Raw genomic sequence first — 23,401 nt, forward strand, 5'->3', positions numbered from 1 at the left:
AGTAGTCTAATCTTGAGGTTACCCTCAAGAAAAAGTCCTCATTTGGGCTCCTCCCACATCACCTGGGACTTACTAAGTTTCCAGGGTGCATCCGGATGGCACCATACTGCAGCATCTCCTCTCCCACGAAGATAACGACAGGGCCACCAACATATGAATTAAGGTACTTCTAGAATAATTGGCCACAGCATAATGAGTATTGAGCCATTTTAAAGAATAGAGCACATTTTATTTTATTTCTTGATGCCCATTTAATGTAAGTCATACTTGAAATATATAATTTCATTATAAGTCATTTAAAACACACTACACCAACGATGAAAAAAGAAGATATCGTGCATGCACACGAAAGCTTATACCAGAACTAACTTAGTTGGTCTTTAAGGTGCTACAGGAAGGAATTTTTTTATTAGATGAAAAAAGAAGTAAGCTTCATTGCATTCAGTGGGACTTGCTCCCAGATATGTGTGCACAGGATTTGAAGCCTCAGTCAAATATCCGTCCTTAACTACATTTGGAAATGTACTTGCCATTTATTTAGAACCCAAGTATCATCTTACTGGCTCCTTTGCCTTCATGCGCCTTTTATTGTTCTTTTTCTATTTTCAGCCACCGTTTGTAATTGTTGGATATTTTTTTTCTGCACAGATCAATATGAAAGATCATAAGCATGCTAAATATGTAGAAAATCACATTTCATCCAACGACTTGAGGGCCTTTGTCTTTGAAAGCCAAGAAGATATGGAAATCTTTCTAAGAGAGGCAAGGACCAATTCCTACATTAAAAGCAGATTGGTATCGAAGTCCAGACAGCAAAAAGCTTAATAAGTAGGCTCTTGACTGCGTCTCTCTCACCACACTGGTAGCATGAAGCACTGCTAATTTTTCTTTTCTCCAGTGCATTTCCAGCCGCCAACTAAGAGAAGCACATGAAATGTTATATTTTTTAGAAGTCACCTTGTTGAGCGAGAGAGGGAAAAACCTGTTCTACTGTTGCCTGATAACAGTGACTATATGAAGATTCAGTTTCTTTATTCTTCTGATACAAAGTTAATGGGTGCTAGGCTTTTTGGAAAATTCACTTAATAAACAGGGTGCAGATAATTCAAAAAAGAAAAGTGAGGCACTTCTTAACCCTGTCCTTAATTGATTGAAATGGCTTTCAGATAAGGAGTTGTAAAAGGTAAAGGGACCCCTGACCCCGTGGCCGACTCTGGGGTTGCAGTGCTCATCTCGCTTTATTGGCCGAGGGAGCCGGCATACAGCTTCCGGGTCATGTGGCCAGCAGGACTAAGCCGCTTCTGGCGAACCAGAGCAGCGCACAGAAACGCCGTTTACCTTCCCGCCGGAGCGGTACCTATTTATCTACTTGCACTTAAGGGTGCTTTCAAACCGCTAGGTTGGCAGGAGATAAGGAGTTGTAGGTGGTTCTAAATTAAAGTTCCTCTGAAATACTCTGTAATGTTACTATTGTTACCTACTCAAGAGAACTGTTAAAAAGCTCAGTTCAAACTTTTTTATTAAGACAGCTAAGAGTGTTCTCTTGGCATTGATGCAATCTTGTTTAGGTGCGTGATGTTCAGAGGCTCAGAGTGAATGCTGTGTGCGCACCAAGTGAATCTTATGCTGAAAGCAGACCTTGGAAACCAGTTGAAGAACTGTTGTAAGTTTTAAGCTATTTATCTTAAAATCCTACATTATAATAATGGGAATAAGTTATTGTGTGAAAGCAATTGTGCTGTTTTCACCACGATGCCCAGCATACTGAATCAAATTAATTTAGCTGATTAAATAATCATTTACTATTTGCTCAATTTTGCCTGTCGTAAGCTTGCAGAATTTGGCTTTTGATGTTACAGAATCTTAATATTTAACCTCAGTTAAAATATGATTGCTCATATTTATTCATTTCTCCAACACTCTTGCTCTGAGAATTGATTATTCATCTTACTAATTGGGGGGAATGTATTTAACTGCCTCTCTTGCCTTCTTCAGCCGGTATGGAGTATTCTCTTACTTGAGAGAGTTGTTTGATGCTCCCCACCCTGTGATGAATTACCTGTGTGATAAATATCGCATTCATGAGGTCCCTGTCGGCACAGAGAAAACCAGAAATATGATCGAAAGGGTGAGGCATGTTGGCTAAGAGAGATAGAAATCTGTAGTGTTTAGGAAGACTCTTGGTGTGATGCTGCCGCCTTTCCCTTAGAAGCAAGCAACACCAGATCAGGAGGCCATGAACTTGTCATACTTTATATAAGCACATTAGCAAAGCACAGTAGCAACAAGCAGCTAAGAAAAGCACATACAATCAAATTACACCTCTCCTATGTGCTGTCCCTCTGTGTCAAGATGGGTGGTCAGTCTTTTTGCCCCATTGGCAGAGATGAGTTGGGTTTCTTCGAACACTGAAAGTCGTATCTGTTCTTTGTTTCCCAGCAGCAGTGGAGAGAAAGTGGTGCTTGATTTTTTGGGGTGATGTTTCTACAGAAGTCACCAGCCAGATTATTAGCTGGGATTAGAAGGTCTGAGCACAATATACTGATTCTGGCTGAACTGAATACCAGTTAATTTATGGGCTCAATTTAGAGAGTTTGACTTGACCTATAAAGCCTTATGTGGTTCAGGATCCCAGTTCCAAAGATCACCTCTCCTCACGTGACCCAGCCTGGAGGGAGATGTAGAGGGGGTGTTCTTCAGGGGTGTTTACTCCCACCCCTATTTGTGGAATCTAGTCTTTTAGTGGTTAAGTCAGTCTCTATTGTGCTGTTCATCTTTGACTATTTAGTGTATTGTTGGATAAACATTTTGATATTTTGTGTTAAATGTATTTTAAACTTGACTTATAACTGTACTTACCTGTATGTATTTTTCTTGTAAAGTTGTTTTGAGACTTTTTAATATATAAAGCAATTAACAAATGCAAATAATAATAAATACTGTGCTTAAATTTATAATCTGCTTTCCTATCAATTGGATCTCAACTGGCTTACAATAAAATATAAAACAGATAAAGCATCCTAAAAACAATTGTCTTAAAACCACCTGTACACACGCAAAACACAAGCTAAAAAAGTGGAAGCAGCAGCAGTTAAGACATCACTTCATTTCTACCTCACATGAAGTTCAGCTCCCAAAGTCTTAGAAGGCCAGTAGTCCCCCCCCCCCCCCGTCCCTTTAAAGTTCAGGCCTGGTGAGCTGCCCTTTGAAGGGAGGAAACAAAGGAGCCTCCTTTCTTACACTCCCAGTCAGAAGAGGTCTTATAATGTGCTGAGATAGAAAGCGTTCTTTCTGGGAGCTGTGTGTGGCTGTCCCACATCATTGGTTCCTGAGCCCTGGGGAGGCCCAGGTTACTCGTGGTGCAAGGGCAGAGGGTAAGGCTGCCATCCAGCCACAGTGCACCAACATATCTCAAGTAATGATCACAGTCTGTAGTTTCTGCATTTCACTTTATTTCCCTCTCACATTGCTGCCTGCAACTCCACTCCCGCTATCCCGCTGCCATGTGTATGTATTCATGCCAATTTAGGATAACACTGCATGCATCTGATGCGAGTGACTGTAAGCCACTAAAATGTATGCTGTAATAAATTTGCTACAAATTATTTGAATTTTTTGTTGCAATAGACTAACATTCGGGATGTTAATAGCTATCCCTGTGGAGTTGATATAATTGTAGTGTGGTAATTTTGTGTGTGCAGGTCATAAAAGAAACCAAACTGAGAAGCATCTACACAGCAGAAGAAAGATATGTGGTAAAATTGTCTTTTTACACAAATCAGACCATTACCAGTAATACATCACTGAGGCCGGCACAGTTCCTTACTGTCACAGTGGATGCAGACGAAAGAAGGCAGTTGGAAAATCAACAGAAGGTAAGCTGATTTATCGTGATGGTTTAGGAAAACAGCAGTTCATGATTTGAAATGTTGGGACTTATTAATCCTGTAAAGTCTTTGGCCAGCAATTTTGGCTGGTGTTCTATATCTGTTTTTCACCACATTTAACACTAAAGCTACAATTTGAAAGTCACTTTCAAATATCACAAGAATATTTGCACCTGAACTTTAAAATGCTGTGCACCTTCTTAATGTAATTAATACTGTTAGCATTTGGGGGGGGGATATTCCCTGTTTTTAAAATGGTTGCCTGTGCACTATGAACACATTATACAATGGGATTTTCTTCTGCACTTTTTACTTTAGGAAATTTCAAGGCAGCTGGAGTTGCTGGATTCTAAAATGGCTTCTCTCTCTACACAACAAAAACGTATGGAACGCAGAGATAATGACCTCAGACAACAGAAAAAGTTGCTATTGGATAGAAAAAACAAAAGGAAGCAATTGGAATCAAAAATTAGTATGAAAAGTGACAGGTATATCTATTTTATTATTTATTATGTAGAGAAACAGCACTCAGAAAACTGAGCCGAACCTGGATCAGAACTCTTACTGCTTTGATAGTCCATTGATGATCATGGAGCCATTTAAATGATGAGGAAAACCTGTCATCCTTCTGCTGAGCACTGTGAACTTCTGACTATGATAAAATGGATATGAGAGATCAAGTTGGAAATAGGGGATTAATGATCTACAAGTCCAATTAATCTTTCCACCCTTTTTAAAAGACTTTAAAAAGGCAAATAGAAATGTCATTAGAATTTACATAATATTTTGTTTATATTATGTATTTTATATTTTATTTTTATTCATATTCATATTTTTGCCCTTTAAGTCCTTAGTCCCCCTCAGTTTTTCTTACTTTGCTTACTTGCAGGGTTTGGACAGTTCCGTTCCCTTTGCTCTAAACTTTGTTCTCTTTGCTACACTGTTACCAGGGGGCAACCGCATAAGCGCATACTTGCATGTGCATTGTACGGTTTGTAATTTAAACATCAGCTGTAAAAAAGAAGGCAGTATGGACAATCAAATTTAATTACTTGGCTTATGAAAGTTATATAAATATTGCATTGCCGGGGGTTGGATTAGATGGCCCCGGGGTCACTTCCAATCCTACAGTTCTATGATTCTATTAAATTGTGGTGAAAGTAAGGAAAGGTATGTGCTGAGAATTTGAAGTTCTGTGTGTGCCTCTTAAAAAATTGTTGGGCGATTTTTCTGTAAGTTAATGTCCACATACTTGCCAAATTACCCATTGGTGCTTAAAAACATGGAAGAAGAATACTTAGGCGGGATTCAGCTAAATTTAAGCACTTTCAAATCTATTTGATTTTAAATTGGAAGAGATCGGCATATTCTTAGATTTTCCCATTGAAATCAGTGGCTTAGATCCAAAGGTGATCTTGTGCAAGTGGAAGGTACCTCGACTCCTGTGAAGGGCTCACCCTCAGCTTCCACCAATTCCTCCTGCAGCCCCAGACACTGTTTTCTGTGATGATCTGGAGGTTCCGTTAACCCCCAAGAGCGGCTTTCCAGGTCCTGCTATAGGGAAATGGAAAAGAGCAACCTGCAAACATAATTCCACTTGCAGACCTTTGCATCCAGACAAGAGGATTTTAAAATGCTATAGGTAAAGGTAAAGGGACCCCTGACCATTAGGTCCAGTCGTGACCGACTCTGGGGTTGTGGCGCTCATCTCGCTTTATTGGCTGAGGGAGCTGGCATACAGCTTCTGGGTCAAGTGGCCAGCATGACTAAGCCGCTTCTGGCGAACCAGAGCAGTGCACAGAAACGCCGTTTACCTTCCCGCCAGAGAAGGTATTTATCTACTTGCACTTTGACATGCTTTTGAACTGCTAGGTTGGCAGGAGCAGGGACCGAACAACGGGAGCTCACCCCGTCACGGGATTTGAACCACCGACCTTCTGATCGGCAAGTCCTAGGCTCTGTGGTTTAACCCACAGTGCCACCCGCACCCCCCCAAAAAAAATAATGCTATACTTTGGCTGTATAAATAACTCCTTTGGTGTTCATAGAATCTGCTATCCCTTTGGTGGGCAATTTGCGTAACATGACAGCTAGGATTTCAGACCTGACCCCCAAAATGGTTAAGAGTTGACAGAATTTAGCTTGAAGAATTGAGCTAATGATGACAGGCATCCCTGTTTTCTCCTGTGCTTGTTAACGTCAGTCAGGACAGAGCTTGTTAATTGAATGATAGGGCAGATGTGTTTTAGAGGCACTATTGAAAATTTGGTTTTTATTTATTGTGAAAGGTTTGTAGACTTTACTCTTTTAAGTTCTTCAGCTTGCACAGGATAGTCTGATTTTCTGTACTTTGAAAGGCAGTTATCATGCCTCCTCATTGTCAAAACATAAATCTAGCCTTCATAGGGTTGAACTAGGAATTTTGTAGTAATTAAAACAGCATTGCCCATAAATCTTCCTTGCACAGTTTGAGACAAATGGAACAAGATGGCGTCAACCTGGAAGAAGCGTCTGAGCAAGCGAATATTGCAGTAAAACAAATTAACACTGAAAAAGTAAAACTCGTCACAGAATTTATGCAACTAATAAAGGTAAACACACATCTCTCAAAGGCTGCTGTTGGTACTGTTGGCGTTTTATGAATTTATTCAAATAATGATGAACTCCTCCCTTCCCCAAAACGAAGACCTAATTGATAGATGTATTGAACATTTTATTTCTCAATTGCTTGTCACCTAGAGGAGTCCATTAACATCAATGTTGTTATGAGCCTGATGCATGACAGTGCAAATGTTCCAAAGGAATAAATAGTCTACAAAAATGCCCACTCATAAGTATATTACAAGGTGAAGGGTGGGATATAAATTTTAATAATACATAAATAAATAATAAAAAGTGCTTTGCGCTATCATTCTGGCAGGTTGGAATGAATTGTCACTCACCCTGGAAAAGCAAACTTTATTCTCAGTTGCCAAGTGTTTGATCAAACAGAAGAGGCATTGCATCTGGATAAACACCAGATTGAAGAATAATAAATGCTTTTCTTTTTAGCAAAATCTTCTAAATGATACTTGTTTTCCACAGAGCTGTGTGACCTTGAACAAACAGAAAACAGATTTGGTTCTACAGAACATGAAAGCAGCTTTCCACAAGAGCAGACTTGAGGCTGAATATAAAGCCTGCGCTGTCCAGCTACGAGCTGCAGAGGTAAGACCTGCACTCTCACACTTGTTGAATGAGCTTGAAAACCTATTTTTATATAGTGGTGCCTCGCAAGACGAAATTAATTCGTTCCGCGAGTTTTTTCGTCTAGCGAATTTTTCGTCTTGCGAAGCACGGTGTCGGAAAAGTTTTGGAAAAGCTTCAAAAATCACCAAAAACCTCAAAAAAGGCTACCACACCGCGTTCTATGAGTTGCTCCTCGAAGTCAAGTCGCAACTGTATTAACGGTGTTAAGAAAAAGGAAACAAACTTGCAAAAAACGCAAGACGTTTTTGTCTTGCGAAGCAAGCCCATAGGGAAATTCGTCTTGCGAAGCAGCTCAAAAACCGCAAAACCCTTTATCTAGCGAATTTTTTGTCTTGCGAGGCATTCGTCTTGCGGGGCGCCACTGTATATGGAATGCCGTTTAGGGGACGGGCCATTATCCTGTGTGAGAGGACATGCTCTTCCTGCAAAAGGTGTCTTCAGGTAGGACTGAGAAAGTCCCTCTCTGAAACCCTTGGAGAGCTTTTGCCAATTGGTGTCCCCAGTATTTTGCCAGGAGGGATCAGTGGTCTTACTTGCTGCAAGACAGCTTCCTTGTTCATGAGTATATTCAATCAAGATCTGCAAAATAATATGAAAAGGCACAATGCTTACCTAGGGCACCAGCATTTCACATCCTTTTTACACACCCTGACACATAGGGAGAGCAATTTCCCTGATAGTTTCCCTTACCTGCTAAAGGAAGCCTATCCTTGAGTTTTGAGGGCTGCAAATGCAGGTAAATAGAGCACCATTAATAGCAGCAGTTAACTTCTTTTGTTAGTGAACTGTGCTGATGGTCTTTAAAAAAGGCTTTGTACAAGTAGTGGCAGACAGGCAAAATCCAATTCAGCCTTTTTCTGTGGGAGACAAATGCTGCATATGTGGGTTCTGTCAGCACAGTGATTCATAAGAAAAGTAAAACATTATCTCTTAGATTAGAATATGTTTTCCTTTCTAATGTGCATGAACATTTAAAAATGACACATGCGCATTAGCAGATTTTTTTTTTTCCATAAAATTTTTATTGGGTTTTCCACTTTTATAAAGACAATACAAACACAAAAATAACACAAACATGTATAGATTCAGCAGATCCTGGTTTCATAACCTTGTTCCCTGACTTCCCCCCACCCCCCCTCGTGCATCCCAATTCCCAAGATTATATCAGCAAGTTGGTATTTCTCCTCTTAACCATCCTATTCATTTTATTACCTTTTCTCTAATAAAAAAATTGATTTTCCTAAGTTGGACCCAAGTTCTCTTCAATCGATTTTTGATTTTATCCTAATTAAAAGTCATATTAACCAAACCTAAAAGTCTTGAGAGTTTTTAAGAATCTCTTCTTCCCTCCCTCCCATCCCCGGTTTTTGTCCCTTCCCAATAAAAGTCCAAAGTCAAGATTCTCAGCCTGGGTTCCTCACGTCCGAGGCTTTCAAATCCCTTTCAGTCCCTCTTCGCCGGTCTTGTTGGTAGTCCTTTATGTCAGTCGTCGAATCTGGAAAAAGGTCTTTCACCATCAAAGCATATTATCTTCCCACAAGGAGATTTGAAAGCAGCTGCTGAAGAATTTCCACAAAGCCTGTATCTTCAAACTCAGAGTCCAAACAGAGGCCCCAAACATATTTCTTTATTCTAAGTTCCTGTATTCTATATTGTCCCAGGGCCTCCTCCTTCTTCCTCTGCGTCTTTCGCAGACTTGTGGTAGATATGTTCCCAAAGTCTCCTTGCTTGTGTTGCACAGATGTCAGCTTTTGGTTGTTACTTCCCAAGGTTACTTTCTCTTTTTCTTGTTTAATCTCTTCCACCTCTGTAGACATTGTTTCCCATTCAGCTGTGGATTCTTTCTCATTCAGATCCTCAATACCAACAGCAGAGTTGCCTGTTCCCAAGGTCATAGTGATAAGTTGTTTATTCATGGCTAAGCTCTGCTCTTGTAAGATTCCCACCAATTGAAACATCCTTTCGATTTCCACTAGTAACTTTCCATCCACAGCCATTGTATCCATTGTAGTTTCACAGAATTCCCCCTAGGGGGAATCTGGTTACTTATTAGTCTTTTCTCCAAGAGTCCTTTAGCTTATTGTTATTACTTTGTTTCCAACAATTTTGTCTCAATTATAACTCGTTTTAATCCAGAGGGATCTTAGGTAATGATTTTTCCGCTTTAAACTGCCCGTTTGGCAGCTTTGACAGCTGTCAAACTCCGCAGCTCTTACACAGGCACAAAGGCAGGACGTTCCCGAGCCCGGGAGGGGGGGTTGTTCAAAACATAAAAAGGGTCTCCAAAACTCCACTCTCCAGCACAAGATTTGCTTTAACTAAATCTTGAAAGTTAATGTCCTTTTTAACTCACCCCGCCAAGGGTAGGCTCTCCAGCTTAGCTCTTATGTCGTTGCTTAGATCGTCTGCAAGGGGGGGGGTGCGGACTTCCTTTTAGCACACCCCCCGGTCGTCTCCAATTCAAGGTAAAATTTTTAAAGTCCGAATCCGTCTTACTCACGGGTAATTCTTTCAGTCCAAATTTTCAAGGAAGAAAGTCAGCGCTCACTGGTCATGGCTCGCGGCTTCGCCCCACCGAGGTAGCGATCGACTCTCAGTGCCACGCCACCCCCGTATCCCCTCCGCAGCCTTTAAAAAGGCTCTTCGCGAATCAGGGGGGGCGCTTAAGGCACCCGCCAAGTCTTCAGTCCGCAGGCTTCCGCACCTGCGGCTTTTAAGGGTCCCCGCGTCGCCGGCGCGGCAAAGACCCGTCCTCAGTGGAGCCGATTCCCTCCGGAGCTCGGAGGGAATCCGCCATTTCCAGATCGCGTCAACCCGGAAGTCTCCGCATTAGCAGATTTTATGTGCTTTTCTTGTTCAGTATAGCACCTTAGATCAAGAACTCTAATATTTATCTTAAGCAATTTTGGTTATTTAATTTTCTTAATGAATGTGAGAGGCAAATGTGTGTTTGTGACCCATATGGAACAGTAGGGAGGATTGTTAGCCCCATCTGCCCGTCAGATAATTGGCACAGCCGCCTCTGTGTTTGACAACTGTTTTGAGAGAGACTTGATAATTGTCTTGTTTGGATTAATTGATTTTTATTTTATTTTTTGGAACACGTACCGTGGCACATTTGGGGAGAAAAATCCACCAAGTACTGTTCAGAACATACATTGCAGTATTTATTTTAGAATGAATTTTAAGAACACAACAATCATATTTTCCTTCTGTGTTATTTTTCATAATTAAAAGTTTTGGAATACTGTTAGAGTGGCAATCTTTTCAGCTCAGTTCTGCATGGAAGTGTTAGTCACTGGCTATTTTTCAGTAGACTCCCATCCTTTTACTCCTAATGGAGTCAAATAAAGCATATGAGGAAATACCAATACTCTGCCAAATATCTCTTTCTGAACAGGCAGAAAGAATAATTATCCTAAAGACTAAGTTTATCATTATTATTTTAGATAGTCCAGCATGATGCATGTTTTACCCTTCAGAAAATTGTTCTTTTGGCAGATAAGAGAATTTCTCTGCCCCTGTTTCACTAGGAGCCGCTCACAGGGAGGGGCTGCACGTGCCTGAGCTCCTGCCAGCAGCATCTCTAGTGCGAAGGGCGAGGCAGAACTCCTGCCAGAGTGTCCTCACAGCACTTACTGACTCCTGATTTCCTCTGTAACAAGAATGGTATACTGAAGTCTGGTAGCTACCATAGTGCATTGTTTGTTTGTTGGTTGGTTGGTTTGTAGCATTAATGCCGGATGTAGCTAACCTGAGACCCTCTAGACTCCAGCTCCCATCAGCCCCAGGCAGCGTTGCCAGTGAGCAAAGAGGATGGGAGTTATGAGTTCAACATCTGGAGAGACAAACGTATTAATAACTCCTGATTTGTAACCTGCTTTTCAACCCAAAAAGTCTTCCAGGGGGGCTTTTGGGACTCCATAATTATACAATCTCTGCCCTTGGGCTTACAACCTAAAACTCATGACACAAAAGGAAACATGATTGGGAGGGAAGAGGAAAAAAGCAAACTCGGGCACTAATTCTTAGTTATGTATTTGATTCACTCCCAACAATCGAAACAACTTCTGAGAAGTGGCTGAACCTTGATGTTGTCCGTGACTGTTTGGAGCCTAGCAGAGTTCTGGCAGTGTCTCATCAGTTCCTCCATGACCTGAATGCCCCCCCCCCCAGCTGATGGCCCTGCTGCCTTATTCACAGCACAGTTCTGGCGGCTCAGCCAAGCTGCTGGTAAAAGCAGGAGCAAGTGGGGAAAGGGAAGATGGCAGCTCCTCTTGCTGTGAGCTGCTTCCTAACCCTTGAAGCTTGGGCATTTTTCTCTCTCCTGTGATTCTGAAATGCCTTCTGTGGATGAATATGTTGCTGTACAGAGATTAATAGATGAGACTGGTCTGTGCCTTTAGGTTTATTGATTTATCTATGGCATTTATAGCCCACCTTTCCTCCATTGTTTTCTTCTACTCCATTTTATCCTCGCAACAGCCCTGTGAGGTTAGGCTGAGACACAGCGAGTGGCTCAAGGCCACCCAGGGAGCTTCATGGACGCTTTGGCCACTACACCCCACTGGCTCACTTTCTCACAGACGAGAGATAGCAAGGGGGGAAAGGAGGGGAAGAAAAGCAAGCAAACTCCGTGCCAATGCCTGACGTTCCTGGATATTCAGATCAGATGGTACTTGTGGCAAATTGGCCAGCTCTCTTGGAGTACACACAACAGCCGTCTTTCCCCGGCCCGGGGTGGGGATCAGCACGGGTTTCCCTATTGCTTTGCCATCCCAGGGTGGCTGCTCTTGGAGTCTGGCATTCGCTTTGGCAGCTCCCTGCAGCTGCTGTTTCTCTGGTCAGCAGGCGGGTCCCGGCTAGTCTTCCTCTCGCTTCTCTTCCTAGGAGGCCACAATGGCAGCCTCCCTCACAGCGCTTGCTGTCTTGGCCTGGGGCAGAAGTCAGGTTGCTCTTCACCTTGGCCGGGCACTTCACTCCCTGAGCAACTCGCCAGCGACCACACGCTGTGCAGTGATAGTGTGCTGTGCTAGAAGTCCTAGGCCGGGACACCCTGGGCTGTGGGCGTATGCGTGAAATAAATAAACGCTGGAAATCCAAATAGATGTGTTTTCCTCCATTGAGATGGGTCTAGATTTTATCTTGTGGAAAAAGTTTGTGTGAGAAACAGCTTTGTGGACTAATTCACACAATTATTTTTAGGTTGTGAGATGTAGGTTGAATAACACTTGCAGGTGTTGAAACATTATTTAAGGGTTTATCTACAATGCTACAGATGATGTATTTACTTAAGGCATTTTGTGCCCCACTCTTTAACCAGAAAGGGTCCTAGAATGGCTTACAAAAATCCGTCGTAGGACTGTCCCTTTGCTCAGGGTGAAAAGGCCCACCACACAAGGAAAAATGAAGTGCAGGAGGGAAAGAGCAAAAGGTCTTGAAGGTCCTCAAGGTCTTCTGTGCGGATTCTGGCTGCCCAGCCAGGAAGGCAGACCCTGCCAGGTAGTTCTTCCCTCAGACTTCTGTCTTGATGGCAGCTGCAGACTCCACAGGAATGAGCCCTCCCTTCCGCACCTGGCTGGTGTCCTCCCTGGGGCCTTTCGACTTGTGGCTCCATTTTTAGTTTTTCAGAGTAATTATTTATTTATTGAATTTATAGCCTGCCCTTTCTCCCAAATTCTGAAGGCCTTGCTTTGGTCAACGTTTTGCTGAGTTTTTCATGAAAATAATAATACTGCCTTCCCCCCTTCTGTCTATTACAGCAGCAGCTTTTGGAGCTGGATGAAAGGAGACGCGCCCTCTTGGAGAACTGTAAAGGTTTAATGAGGAAAGCTATGCAAGCTTGCAACCTTCGTCCAGATCAAAGTATTCCAGAACATTTCAGCAACGTAAGTGCCACAACAAAGGACTGACACACAGACACACACACAACTAAACCCCAGGCGGAGCCATCTTTTGTTGATGGAAACTGTTGCACAATCACATAGGACCATTTTTGCTCTGTTCCGAAAGTGCCTGTTTCCTGGCCTTTATCTTTTAGAACAGTTCAAGAAAATGAATAGGAAAATGTTTTCAAAGTCATCAGTACACCTCATTTTACCAAATATTTGAAGACACTTCAAAAACTTATTTTCTAAAAAAATTATTTTTATTGAGTTTTACATAACCAATTTGAATTCAAACATTATACATCAACATCATCATTTAGGATTCCCTGAATCCTTCGACTCCCCTCCGCCCTTCCATGGTTACCATTATCAATCTCCCCCCCCCCAACTGTCTCCCTTGTTTTCTCTATTTGTTTAACAAAGAATCCATTTTTACCATTGTTCTTCGTATATTACAAGCATTACTCAAATCCTGCCAAAGTTTTTAGTTGTTTACAGTGTTCTCTTAAGTACAGTCATACCTCGGGTTGAATGTGCTTCAGGTTCAGCACTTTCGGGTTGCACTCCGCGGCAACCCGGAAGTAACGGAGCATGCTACTTCCGGGTTTTGCCGCATGTGCAGACGCTCAAAATGACATCATGCGCGGAAGCAGCAAAACGTGACCTGCGCACACGCCGTCACGTCTTACGTTCCATTCAGGATGCAAATGGGGCTCCGGAACGGATCCTGTTCGCATCCCGAGGTACCACTGTACATTGTAAATTTTCCCCATTCTTCTTAAAGTTCTTCAATTCCTGGTTTCTGATTTTCCAAGTCATTTTTGCCGTTTCGGCGTAGTCCATCATCTTCATCAGCCATTCGTCTCTGGTCGGAACTTTATCGTCTTTCCACCTCTGGGCCGGTAATATTCACACTGCTGTCGTTGCGTACATGAATAGTCGTTTCTGCTCCTTTGGAATCTCTGCACTTAAAAGACCTAGTAGAAAAGCCTCAGGTTTTCCCCCAAATGTTATTTTAAACATTTTTTTAACTCATTGTAAATATTTCCCAGAATGCTCCTGTTATCTTGCACGTTCACCACATATGGTAGAACGTGCCTGCCTTCTCCTTACATTTCCAACAAACATTTGGAGCAGTTCTGTACATCTTTGCTAATTCTACAGGTGTTGAATACCACTGATCCATCATTTTCATGTAATTCTCCTTCCAACGCACAGCACACTGTAAATTTTAAATCCTCCCTGACGCTTCATCACTGAAACCTGGTGGGATAAGTCCCACGATTGGAATGTAATAATGGAGGGATACAATCTATTTCAGAGAAACAGACCAGACAAGAAAGGAGGAGGAGTGGCGTTAAATGTCAGGGATGTGTATACCTGTGAAGAGATCCAAGATTTAGAACCTCAAAGCCAAAGTGAGAGCATTTGGGTCAAAATTAAGGGAGAGAAGAATAACAGAGATCTCATTGTGGGAGTTTACTATAGATCCCCAAGCCATAGGACATAGGGGATACCTTCCTGGAACAGATGGCCAAGCATGCAAAAGAAAGGGAGATAGTAGTAATGGGGACTTCAATTACCCAGATATTTGTTGGATGTCAAACTCAGCCAAGAGCATAAGGTCAAACAGATTCCTCACTGGCCTTGCAGACAACTTCATTGTCCAGAAAGTGGGAGAAGCAACAAGAGGAACAGCCATTTTAGATCTGGTCCTAACCAATGTTGATGACCTGGTTAGTGGGGTAGAAGTGGAAGGATCATTAGGCGCGAGTGATCATGCTCTTCTGAAGTTTACTATACAGCGGAAAGGAGCAGCCAAGCATACTAGGACTCAATTTCTTGACTTTAAGAAAGCCGACTTCATAAAACTTAGGGAAGTGCTGGGTGAGATCCCATGGACAGTAATACTAAAAGGAAAGGGAGTTCATGATGGCTGGGAGTTTGTTAAGAGGGAGATAGTAAAAGCACAACGTCAGGCAATACCAATGAGACGGAAACATGGAAGGTGCCTAAAGAAGCCAGGGTGGCTATCTAAAGAACTTTTAACTGAGTTAAGATTAAAAAAGGATGTGTACAAAAAATGGAAAAGGGGGGAAACCACCAAAGAGGAATTCAAACAAATAGCCAGCACATGTAGACACAAAGTCAGAAAAGCTAAAGCACAGAATGAACTCAGGCTTGCTAGAGAGGTTAAAAGCAGCAAAAAAGGCTTTTATGGGTATGTTCGTAGCAAAAGGAAGAACAAAGAAACAGTGGGGTCACTGAGAGGAGAAGATGGTGAAATGCAAACAGGGGACACAGAAAGGGCTGAACTCCTCAATGCCTTCTTTGCCTCAGTCTTCTCCGATAAAGAAAACAATACCCGACCTGAAGAATTTGAAGCAAATGATTCAGCAAAGGAAACACAGCCCAGAATAACTAAGGAGATAGTACAAGAATACTTGGCTAGTTTAGATGTAGTCAAGTCTCCAGGGCCAGATGAACTGCATCCAAGAGTTTTAAAAGAACTGGCAGATGTGATCTCAGAACCACTGGCAGTCATCTTTGAGAATTCCTGGAGAACAGGCGAAGTCCCGGCAGACTGGAGGAGGGCAAATGTTGTCCCTATTTTCAAAAAGGGGAAAAGAGAGGACCCAAATAATTACCGCCCAGTCAGTCTGACATGGAAATGATGCCTTATGAAGAACGGCTAAGGGAGCTGGGCATGTTTAGCCTGGAGAAGAGGAGGTTAAGGGGTGATATGATAGCCATGTTCAAATATATAAAAGGATGTCACATAGAGGAGGGAGAAAAGTTGTTTTCTGCTGCTCCAGAGAAGCGGACACGGAGCAATGGATCCAAACTACAAGAAAGAAGATTCCACCTAAACATTAGGAAGAACTTCCTGACAGTAAGAGCTGTTCGACAGTGGAATTTGCTGCCAAGGAGTGTGGTGGAGTCTCCTACTTTGGAGGTCTTTAAGCAGAGGCTTGACAACCAGATGTCAGGAGTGCTCTGATGGGGTTTCCTGCTTGGCAGGGGGTTGGACTCGATGGCCCTTGTGGTCTCTTCCAACTCTATGATTCTATAATGGTCAGGGGTCCCTTTTCCTTTACCTTTAAGCCACTCAGATAGCCTTTTTGTTTTTGGTTTTTTTAATATGATATTTATTGAAAATTTTTGAAATTACAAAGAAAAAACAAAGCAAAAAAAAGAAAATAGAAAAAACAAAGAAAAAACAAACCACCTCAAACAATACAAATTCAAAAAACAAAAATACACCGCAAACAAACAAAAATAAATCCATCATTCTCAAATCCTCAACTCTCATTACCTTCTTTCTTTGACCTCCTCCTCCTCCCCTTTTTTGTATCCTGGTTAATAATTATGCAGCAAATCCTTTCCATATTTCATAGTATTCTGTCATTACATTACCTTAATCTATTTTCATCTTATCTTATAGAAAACCTTAAAAACTTAAAACTTAAATCTTATTTTTACCAACTTCTCACAACCATAATATTCTTACCTAATTCTTTAAACATTTTTGCTAGAGCCAAGTAATTTCGTTCCAACATTTTTCTAACATTTATCAATTTTATAAAACAATCCTGATAATAAAAAGAGAAATAAAAACAATCCAATCTTCATCCAGCGTCCCTTCCTCCTGGTCCCGGGTTTTGTCAGTCCTTTTTATCCTATTGATCTAGCGCATTAACCTGGTAACCTTATATCCGAGGCCCTTAAATCTCTTCCATGTCCCTTCCGCAGCTCTTCTTCATATTCTCCTTTCACTCATGGGAACTCCAGCTTGGTGATGTTTTTGACCCTTTTCAACAAATCAGCCCCTTTTCCATAGTCCAGACTCAACTCCATGTGGTATTTAAGAAGATGTTTCAGAATCCCTCCAAAATTGAGAGCCCCCACAGCTCCAAACATCTCATGGCCCATTGCCAGACTCGGAAAGTCCAAACATCCCTGCATAGGGGGGTCTATCCAACCCCCCATTTCCAAACCAATCCAAACTTTATCTTTCCAAATCTGGCTTTTTCCAAGTTCATTTGTCAAATCCAAAAGCTCTTGTTCCTGCAAGGCCGCAGCTCCCTCCATCTCTGGCGCCCAAGATTCAGCAACATCCTCTTCTCTCATCTGCTCTGTCAGGACACACTCCTGATCTAATTCCTGGGCCGGCTCCACATAGTTTCCCACTGCCTGTTCAAAAATTCTGGCCGCATTAGTCATCAAATCCATCTTCTCACTTAACTGTTCCAGTAGGGCACTGGTTTTACAGAGAGCACACAACAGAGCCTCTGAATACATTGTCCTACAAAGTCACAAGTCCATTCCCACGATTGTAATCTGAGACAGCTGCAAGCTCCCTGGAATTAGTTACAGTTTCATAGTCTCCCTCTAGGGGGAGAACTTCTATTTGTTCTTGCAACAAAGTATCCTTTTTGAGATATTTTGTCAATATTTGTTCCTTTAAAGTGCGAAAGGAAACAATGGAATCACTATGTTTCTCTTCCTTTAACTATCTGTCAAAAACGTTTGTCTCTGGTCAATGGGCTTCAAACGTCAGTCCTGACACCCCACTCCAGGATCAGGACAGTGGAAAGTTACTTTGCTTTAAACTCACTTCTGCAGGTTTAAACAGTCCAAAAAAAAAGATCCCCCTTCTTCTCCTGCTGCCGAAGGGGGGGTTCAACAATTTTAAATGATGAAAGCCAATCCTTTAGAAGCGATTTTCTGAGCTCTAGTTTACGTTGTCTTTGCTTTATTCTGTCTACAAAGAAACGGAAGGCTGACTTCCTGTTCAGACCTTCCCGTTTCAGTACCAAATTAAAGTAAATTTTTAAGTCCAATTCCTTTCTGCTCGGAAGTCCTTATTTAAAGTCCGATTGTTCAAAGTTTAAGTACCCACGGGTGCTTATTTTAGAAGCCAAATTGTCCCAGGAAAAAGGCAGCGCTTTCCGGCAACGGCTGTGCGGCTTCGCTCCACGGAAATAGCAGTTGACTCACAGCACCGCGCCACTTCCCCCTCTTCACTTCGGAGCCCGTTAGTGGGTTCCTTTGCGGGTTGGGGGGCTAAGGGTGCCCGCCGAGTCCCATGGTCACAGGCTTCATCCGCCTGTGATTTTTAGCAGGGTCCCCGCTTCGCCATAGCGGAAAAGACCCGTTTCACGCTGAGCTAGTCCCTCCAGTTCAGAGGGAGTCCGCCATTGCCGATGGCGCCACCCCGGAAGTCCCTCAGATAGCCTTTTTGGATGAAGGGCAGGATACAAATCCTGTAAATAAAATAAATGATAAATAAGAGTCTGCTCTGATCCCAGTTTGGCACTTTGGAAAACAGCCTGGCTCAGTCTGAGGTGGTCTGATTTGGTATGATGCCAAACCCATTGGCGGCAGCGGCGGGGGTTGACGCTTAATTCTGTGCTTTATTATGGGATTTTATTTTTAAATGCCTTTTTATCTTTTGTCAGAAGTTTATGAAATTTGCAAGCCAAGTAGCCCCTCTGGAGCAAATAAAGCTTTTCAAATTACAGACCAAGTGATCCTGGGGTTTTGTGTTGGACTATTTCTCTTTTTCTTTTGTTATGCTGTGCCCGTTCAAAGTTACGAAATGGAACAGTAGTGATTTCCCTACCAGAGAAGATCTTGTAGTTTTGATGTGGACATTGGTTTTTTTTATGTGGGGTTGTTGTTTTAGGGGTTTTTAAAAATAGGTTAGATTAAAAAACGAAACAAAAATATACTGGCATCTTATGGTGAAAACAACATTTTATAATCACTTCAGCTGACACAGGATAATGTCACACTTCCAAAAGGTGCGAATGGGCTTTCAGAATTAATCCTTTTATAAACATTACAACACAATAACACTTTCCTCAAAGAGTGTATTGGGGTCCTATTACTGTTAATGGGGGAAACTGACCCCTGTGATTTAGTAATTAGTGGATCCGAAATTTTTCCAGTGTTTCTTCTTTGTTTTGCTACAATGCGTGAAACATAAAGCTAAACAGCCTTTTTACTCTGAAAACTTATATTCTATTTATTCACCTTTGGCTTCAGCCTGGGCAAAGCAGCCTTGGGTGCCTTGGGCGCCTTTCCCCCTCCCTCCCTCCCTCCCTGCATGCATATTTCATTGCCATAATAGATTTCTAATATAGTTTAGTATATAGTATTGCATGATTATAAATTCATTAATAATTCATTAAATAATAATTATAATTATAAATACTGATTGCCTATTTAATGAATCACGTTCATTATTATTAATCAGTGTATATACATTAACTATTGTACAGTGGAACCTCAGTTTTTGAATGTAATCTGTTCCAGAAGACCATTCAACTTCCGACACGTTCAAAAACCAAAAACTGAAAGCAGAAGCCTCAATACAATAGGGAAACTCAAAACTGAAGCCGCGTAACACATTTGGCTTCCGAAAACCGAAGCAGTTACTTCCGGGTTTTCACTATTTGGAAGCCGAAATGTACAGTGATGGAGGCATTTAGGTTTGATTGTACCAGAATAAATATTTTACAATCTCAGAAAATTTTGGATCATCATCATATCTATAAATATTAGTTACAGTTAAAGTAAAGAGCAGATTATCAATCATTGATGTAATTCCCAACAAGGCTTCCTTTATTATAATGATTTATTTTATTTATTAAACAGAATTTATGTACTGCTTAATTTCCAAAAAGTTTATGTGAAACAATATAGACTGCACTAGTTCCCAGTTCCCAGGCCCAATTCAAAGTGCTGGATTTAACCTATAAAGCCTGAACAGTTCAGCAGTGCAATACCTCAAGGATCGGCTCTCCCCATCCCAGGTCCCTACCAGGACCCCGAGATCATCCTCTGTGGCCTTTCTTTGTGTGCCTCCTCCACGAGAGGTCCAGAGGGTGGCAACATGAGAACGGGGCCTTTTCTGCAGTGGCTCCCCATTTGTGGAATGCTCTCCCCAGGGAGGTTCAGCTGGCACCTTTATCATACAACTTTAGGCGCCAGGTGGAAACATTCCTCTTTAACCAGGCCTTTGGCTGATTAACATCCAATACCTTTTTAAAATGTGTTGTGGAAGGGGGGGATTATTGGGTTGTTGCAGACCTTAGAACACTCCAGGCAGCCTTTGGAAGGCACAGCCCATAGAATGCTTCCTGCTACTCCTGCATAAGGAGCTTACAGAGGAGCTGAGAATTAAGGGCGTGTATAAGAAATGGAAGAAGGGGGAAATCACAAGTAGCCAACAGTTGTAGGGGGAAGGTCCGGCTGGCTAAAGCGCAGAATGAGTTCAGGCTTGTAAGAGAGGTCAATAATAATAATAAAAGGTTTCTTTGGCTATGTCCAAAGCAAGAGGAAGAACAAGCAAGTGGTAGATCCTTTGCGTGGAGAAGACAGAGAATACACATGAAGGAGCAATTTCTATTCAAATCCTAATCGAGGTTTTTGCAGGGTTGTTGGCATTGATACCAAGGTCCTTTCTTTTAGGCATTCCTTGCTCTTCCAAACACACTGGATGAAATTGACGCTTTGCTGAATGAGGAGAAATCAAGAGCTTCCTGTTTCACAGGCCTCAGCGCTTCAGTATGTATCCCCAGTATTTAACTCCCACACTGTACTACGTTGCTTAGTAATAACAACAATAATAAGCTAAGCAGCAGGAACAATGTGTTGTAAAATGCCATATTCTGAATCTATTAGAATTCTAAATAGCCTTTTTTCTCAGAGACCACTGTGTTCTGGGCTGCTTCTGATTTTTTAAAAAGAGGAAAGAAAAAAACAGCGATTGCAGGGGGAGGGCGGAGAGAATTAGCTTTGGCTCAAAGTACAATTGATGATAATGATAAGACTGGTTTGGTTAATGCCCCTTGGTCTCTGGTGATGTGCTGTGGGGAGCTGAGGAAAGGCGGAATCGTTCACCTCTCCACCCTCATGCTCCCTTTGCACCTAAAAGTCAGGCCCTCCACCCACCCATTTTTATATTTGATGGAGGCCGGTCCAGTTTTAAATAAACAGCTGTGCTGCTATTGAATGTTTGAGGTTCTCCCAGTTAGAAGTGCAGTGTTGCCTCATATTCTTTTCACTTGAGCTAGAAATGTATTTTGTATTGTGAATGTGTAACCAGGTTCCGTGTCTGTTTTCTATTTCAACAAGTAATGGGCCTTGTAGTTTTCTTTCTTTGGATTTGGATTGTAAAACGTCTGTATTGTCCACTTGGAAGATGTCACCTCTTAAAGAGAGTCATGTCTTCCTGCCAGGTTGTTGAGGAATGTAACAAAAGGACAGAAGAAATAGCACAGATGACAGCGGAGCTGGAGGAGAAGAAAAAAGAATTGGATGACTATAGGCAGAATATTTCACAGGTATTATGTGTATTGGTTATTATTGCCATTATTTTCACTCCATAAGGCATTATAATATAGGGGAGTGTATAAATAGCTGTTGGCCTTCTAATAAATCATCCTAATAAGTACAGTCTACAGATCCATCCTTGCAAGAGGTATATGAATGGCAGTGGTACACGGAGGCAGGGAACTCACAAGCCGAGTACACACAGCCGCCGGCAGGTTCAGCCAGCTGGAGCACAGGACTCAGGACTTGAGGAACGCCCACCCCCACCCCCCCACTGCCATAGCATGGCAGCACAGTCCTAGCACCCATCCATGGTAACATGGATAGCACATGGCATCCGGTCGCCACTGAGTAGCTTCCATGTGCAGTGGGGTGGCTCCATGCACATCAGGAGGTCTGTGTGGCCAATGGGAGTGAGGTTGGTAGGAGCATACTTTGTGTTTGACCTGCACAGGGGCTTTCAGCAACCAAGACAACTTGATGAGAATATCCATTCATGCACACCCTGCACATGCTGGCATTCAGTGCGCAGGTCTAGTGTCAACACAGCACAGCCTCTGCCTGGCGCTCTTGTTTTCCACAGGGGGGTGGCAACTGGCAGTGTAGCCTTCCCTCTTCATTTCCCCCACCCCCTGGATCACAGCTGGCGCAGCACATTGGTGCACATGCACCTTCTAACCCATATGTCAGATGGTGTTTAGGGACACCATTAATAAATAGCATATTTAAAACTTTAACCTCCTGATTGCTGCAGCACAAAGATGTGTATCTGCTGTAAAATTGCTCCTCGTAACATGAGTGGTTTTTTTCTTTTTAGGCTAAGGAAAAGTGGCTAAACCCTTTGAAACAGCTAGTTGAGCAAATTAATGAAAAGTTCAGTGGCTTTTTTAGTTCCATGCAGTGTGCCGGGGAAGTGGACCTACATACAGAAAATGAGGTATGATTACCAGTGTTACATTTTGTCTAAGATTGAGAGGAAACCTCTCCATCTGGATATCTGAATCTTCACACCTATATTAAAGAATAAGGAATACCCAGTTGTTTTCTCGTATTGTCACTTTTGAAACAGTTCTTGGAAGGTAGTAGCAGGCTTTCTTGGAAAGTATAAACTGTTTTGTTTCCAGACTGGCATTAACAATAATGTTCTATACCAAACCCTGGCAAGCAGTTCTATAAGTTTTATTTACGTGTTTTCAGTTTGAAGCATCTAAACACTCCAAATACATAAAAAGTAGTTCCCAGTGCTCTGCACTAGGAATTGAGACCTTGAGTAGGTTTATTTAGATGAAAGGGGCAAAACATGCTCACTTTGGAGTCGGCCCCAGAGAACACATTGGCAATGCTTGGTTTGGAATGAGCATATGTAGGATACCTTGCGTAGGATACAACTGAGAAGGAGAAATCAGACCATCAACTCAGACCAGGAAACAGCAGGGGCAGTTTAACCTCAATAGTCTTCCTTTCTCGCTTGCACTCCTATGGGGATAAGGGAAGTGCTGTGTTTTGGGAGTCCCCTGTGGGGAGGTAAAGCCTGCCTTCTGGCCCGAGTCTCACTGATGGAAATCCCTGCAACCACATGGAAATGCATTACACATGCACACAAACCGTGTGTGTGTGTGTGTGTTAGCCCTGCACCCACCACCTTCCATGTATCATAATTGGCAAGTATTTTGCTAGTCACAATTTAGCAGTTGGGGAGCAGAAGGGAAGTGCCTATTGCTATTACAAAATGTTAGTGCTGGTTTGTGCTGCTGTGTGAGCACAGCCTTTGGCTTCCAGATGGTCTGGAAAAGATGTTGTGCAAGTGCCCCTTCCTGCCTGTTGAGTGGAAAAGCAGTCCCTTCCATAACAGGAGTATTGTGTTAAGGCTCAGTTTGACACTGCTGCAAGTGTGCTTGTGTTTTTTCATGCTAGTACTGGAGCATAGTTGGGATTGGGATTGGGTTGTTAGATAAAGCTGAAACAAGACTCCGGTCCATGATTTGAAGTTAGTTTGGGGGGGGGGGAGTTGGTATTAATTGTGGTTTGGTATGC

The 23,401-nt window shown here is 42.3% G+C and overlaps 1 protein-coding gene across 6 annotated transcripts in view; it reads left to right on the forward strand.

Moving 5' to 3' along the window:
• SMC5 (structural maintenance of chromosomes 5) overlaps positions 1-23,401 on the forward strand; it is a 73,203-nt gene that overhangs the window by 26,308 nt on the left and 23,494 nt on the right. For 5 of the 6 annotated variants that reach the window (XM_081213577.1, XM_081213578.1, XM_081213576.1 and 2 more), the window contains 11 exons: positions 649-762; positions 1,569-1,663; positions 1,996-2,128; positions 3,702-3,875; positions 4,206-4,375; positions 6,355-6,478; positions 6,972-7,094; positions 12,899-13,024; positions 20,504-20,599; positions 21,274-21,378; positions 22,185-22,304. In XM_081213577.1, coding sequence (XP_081069703.1) covers positions 649-762; positions 1,569-1,663; positions 1,996-2,128; positions 3,702-3,875; positions 4,206-4,375; positions 6,355-6,478; positions 6,972-7,094; positions 12,899-13,024; positions 20,504-20,599; positions 21,274-21,378; positions 22,185-22,304 — 1,380 coding nt within the window. The remainder of the gene's footprint in view (positions 1-648; positions 763-1,568; positions 1,664-1,995; positions 2,129-3,701; positions 3,876-4,205; positions 4,376-6,354; positions 6,479-6,971; positions 7,095-12,898; positions 13,025-20,503; positions 20,600-21,273; positions 21,379-22,184; positions 22,305-23,401) is intronic. The other variant, XM_081213579.1, reaches the window with a different exon arrangement.

This window comes from Podarcis bocagei (genome assembly GCF_964188305.1).
Source record: "Podarcis bocagei genome assembly, chromosome: 11".
Classification (NCBI taxonomy): domain Eukaryota; kingdom Metazoa; phylum Chordata; class Lepidosauria; order Squamata; family Lacertidae; genus Podarcis; species Podarcis bocagei.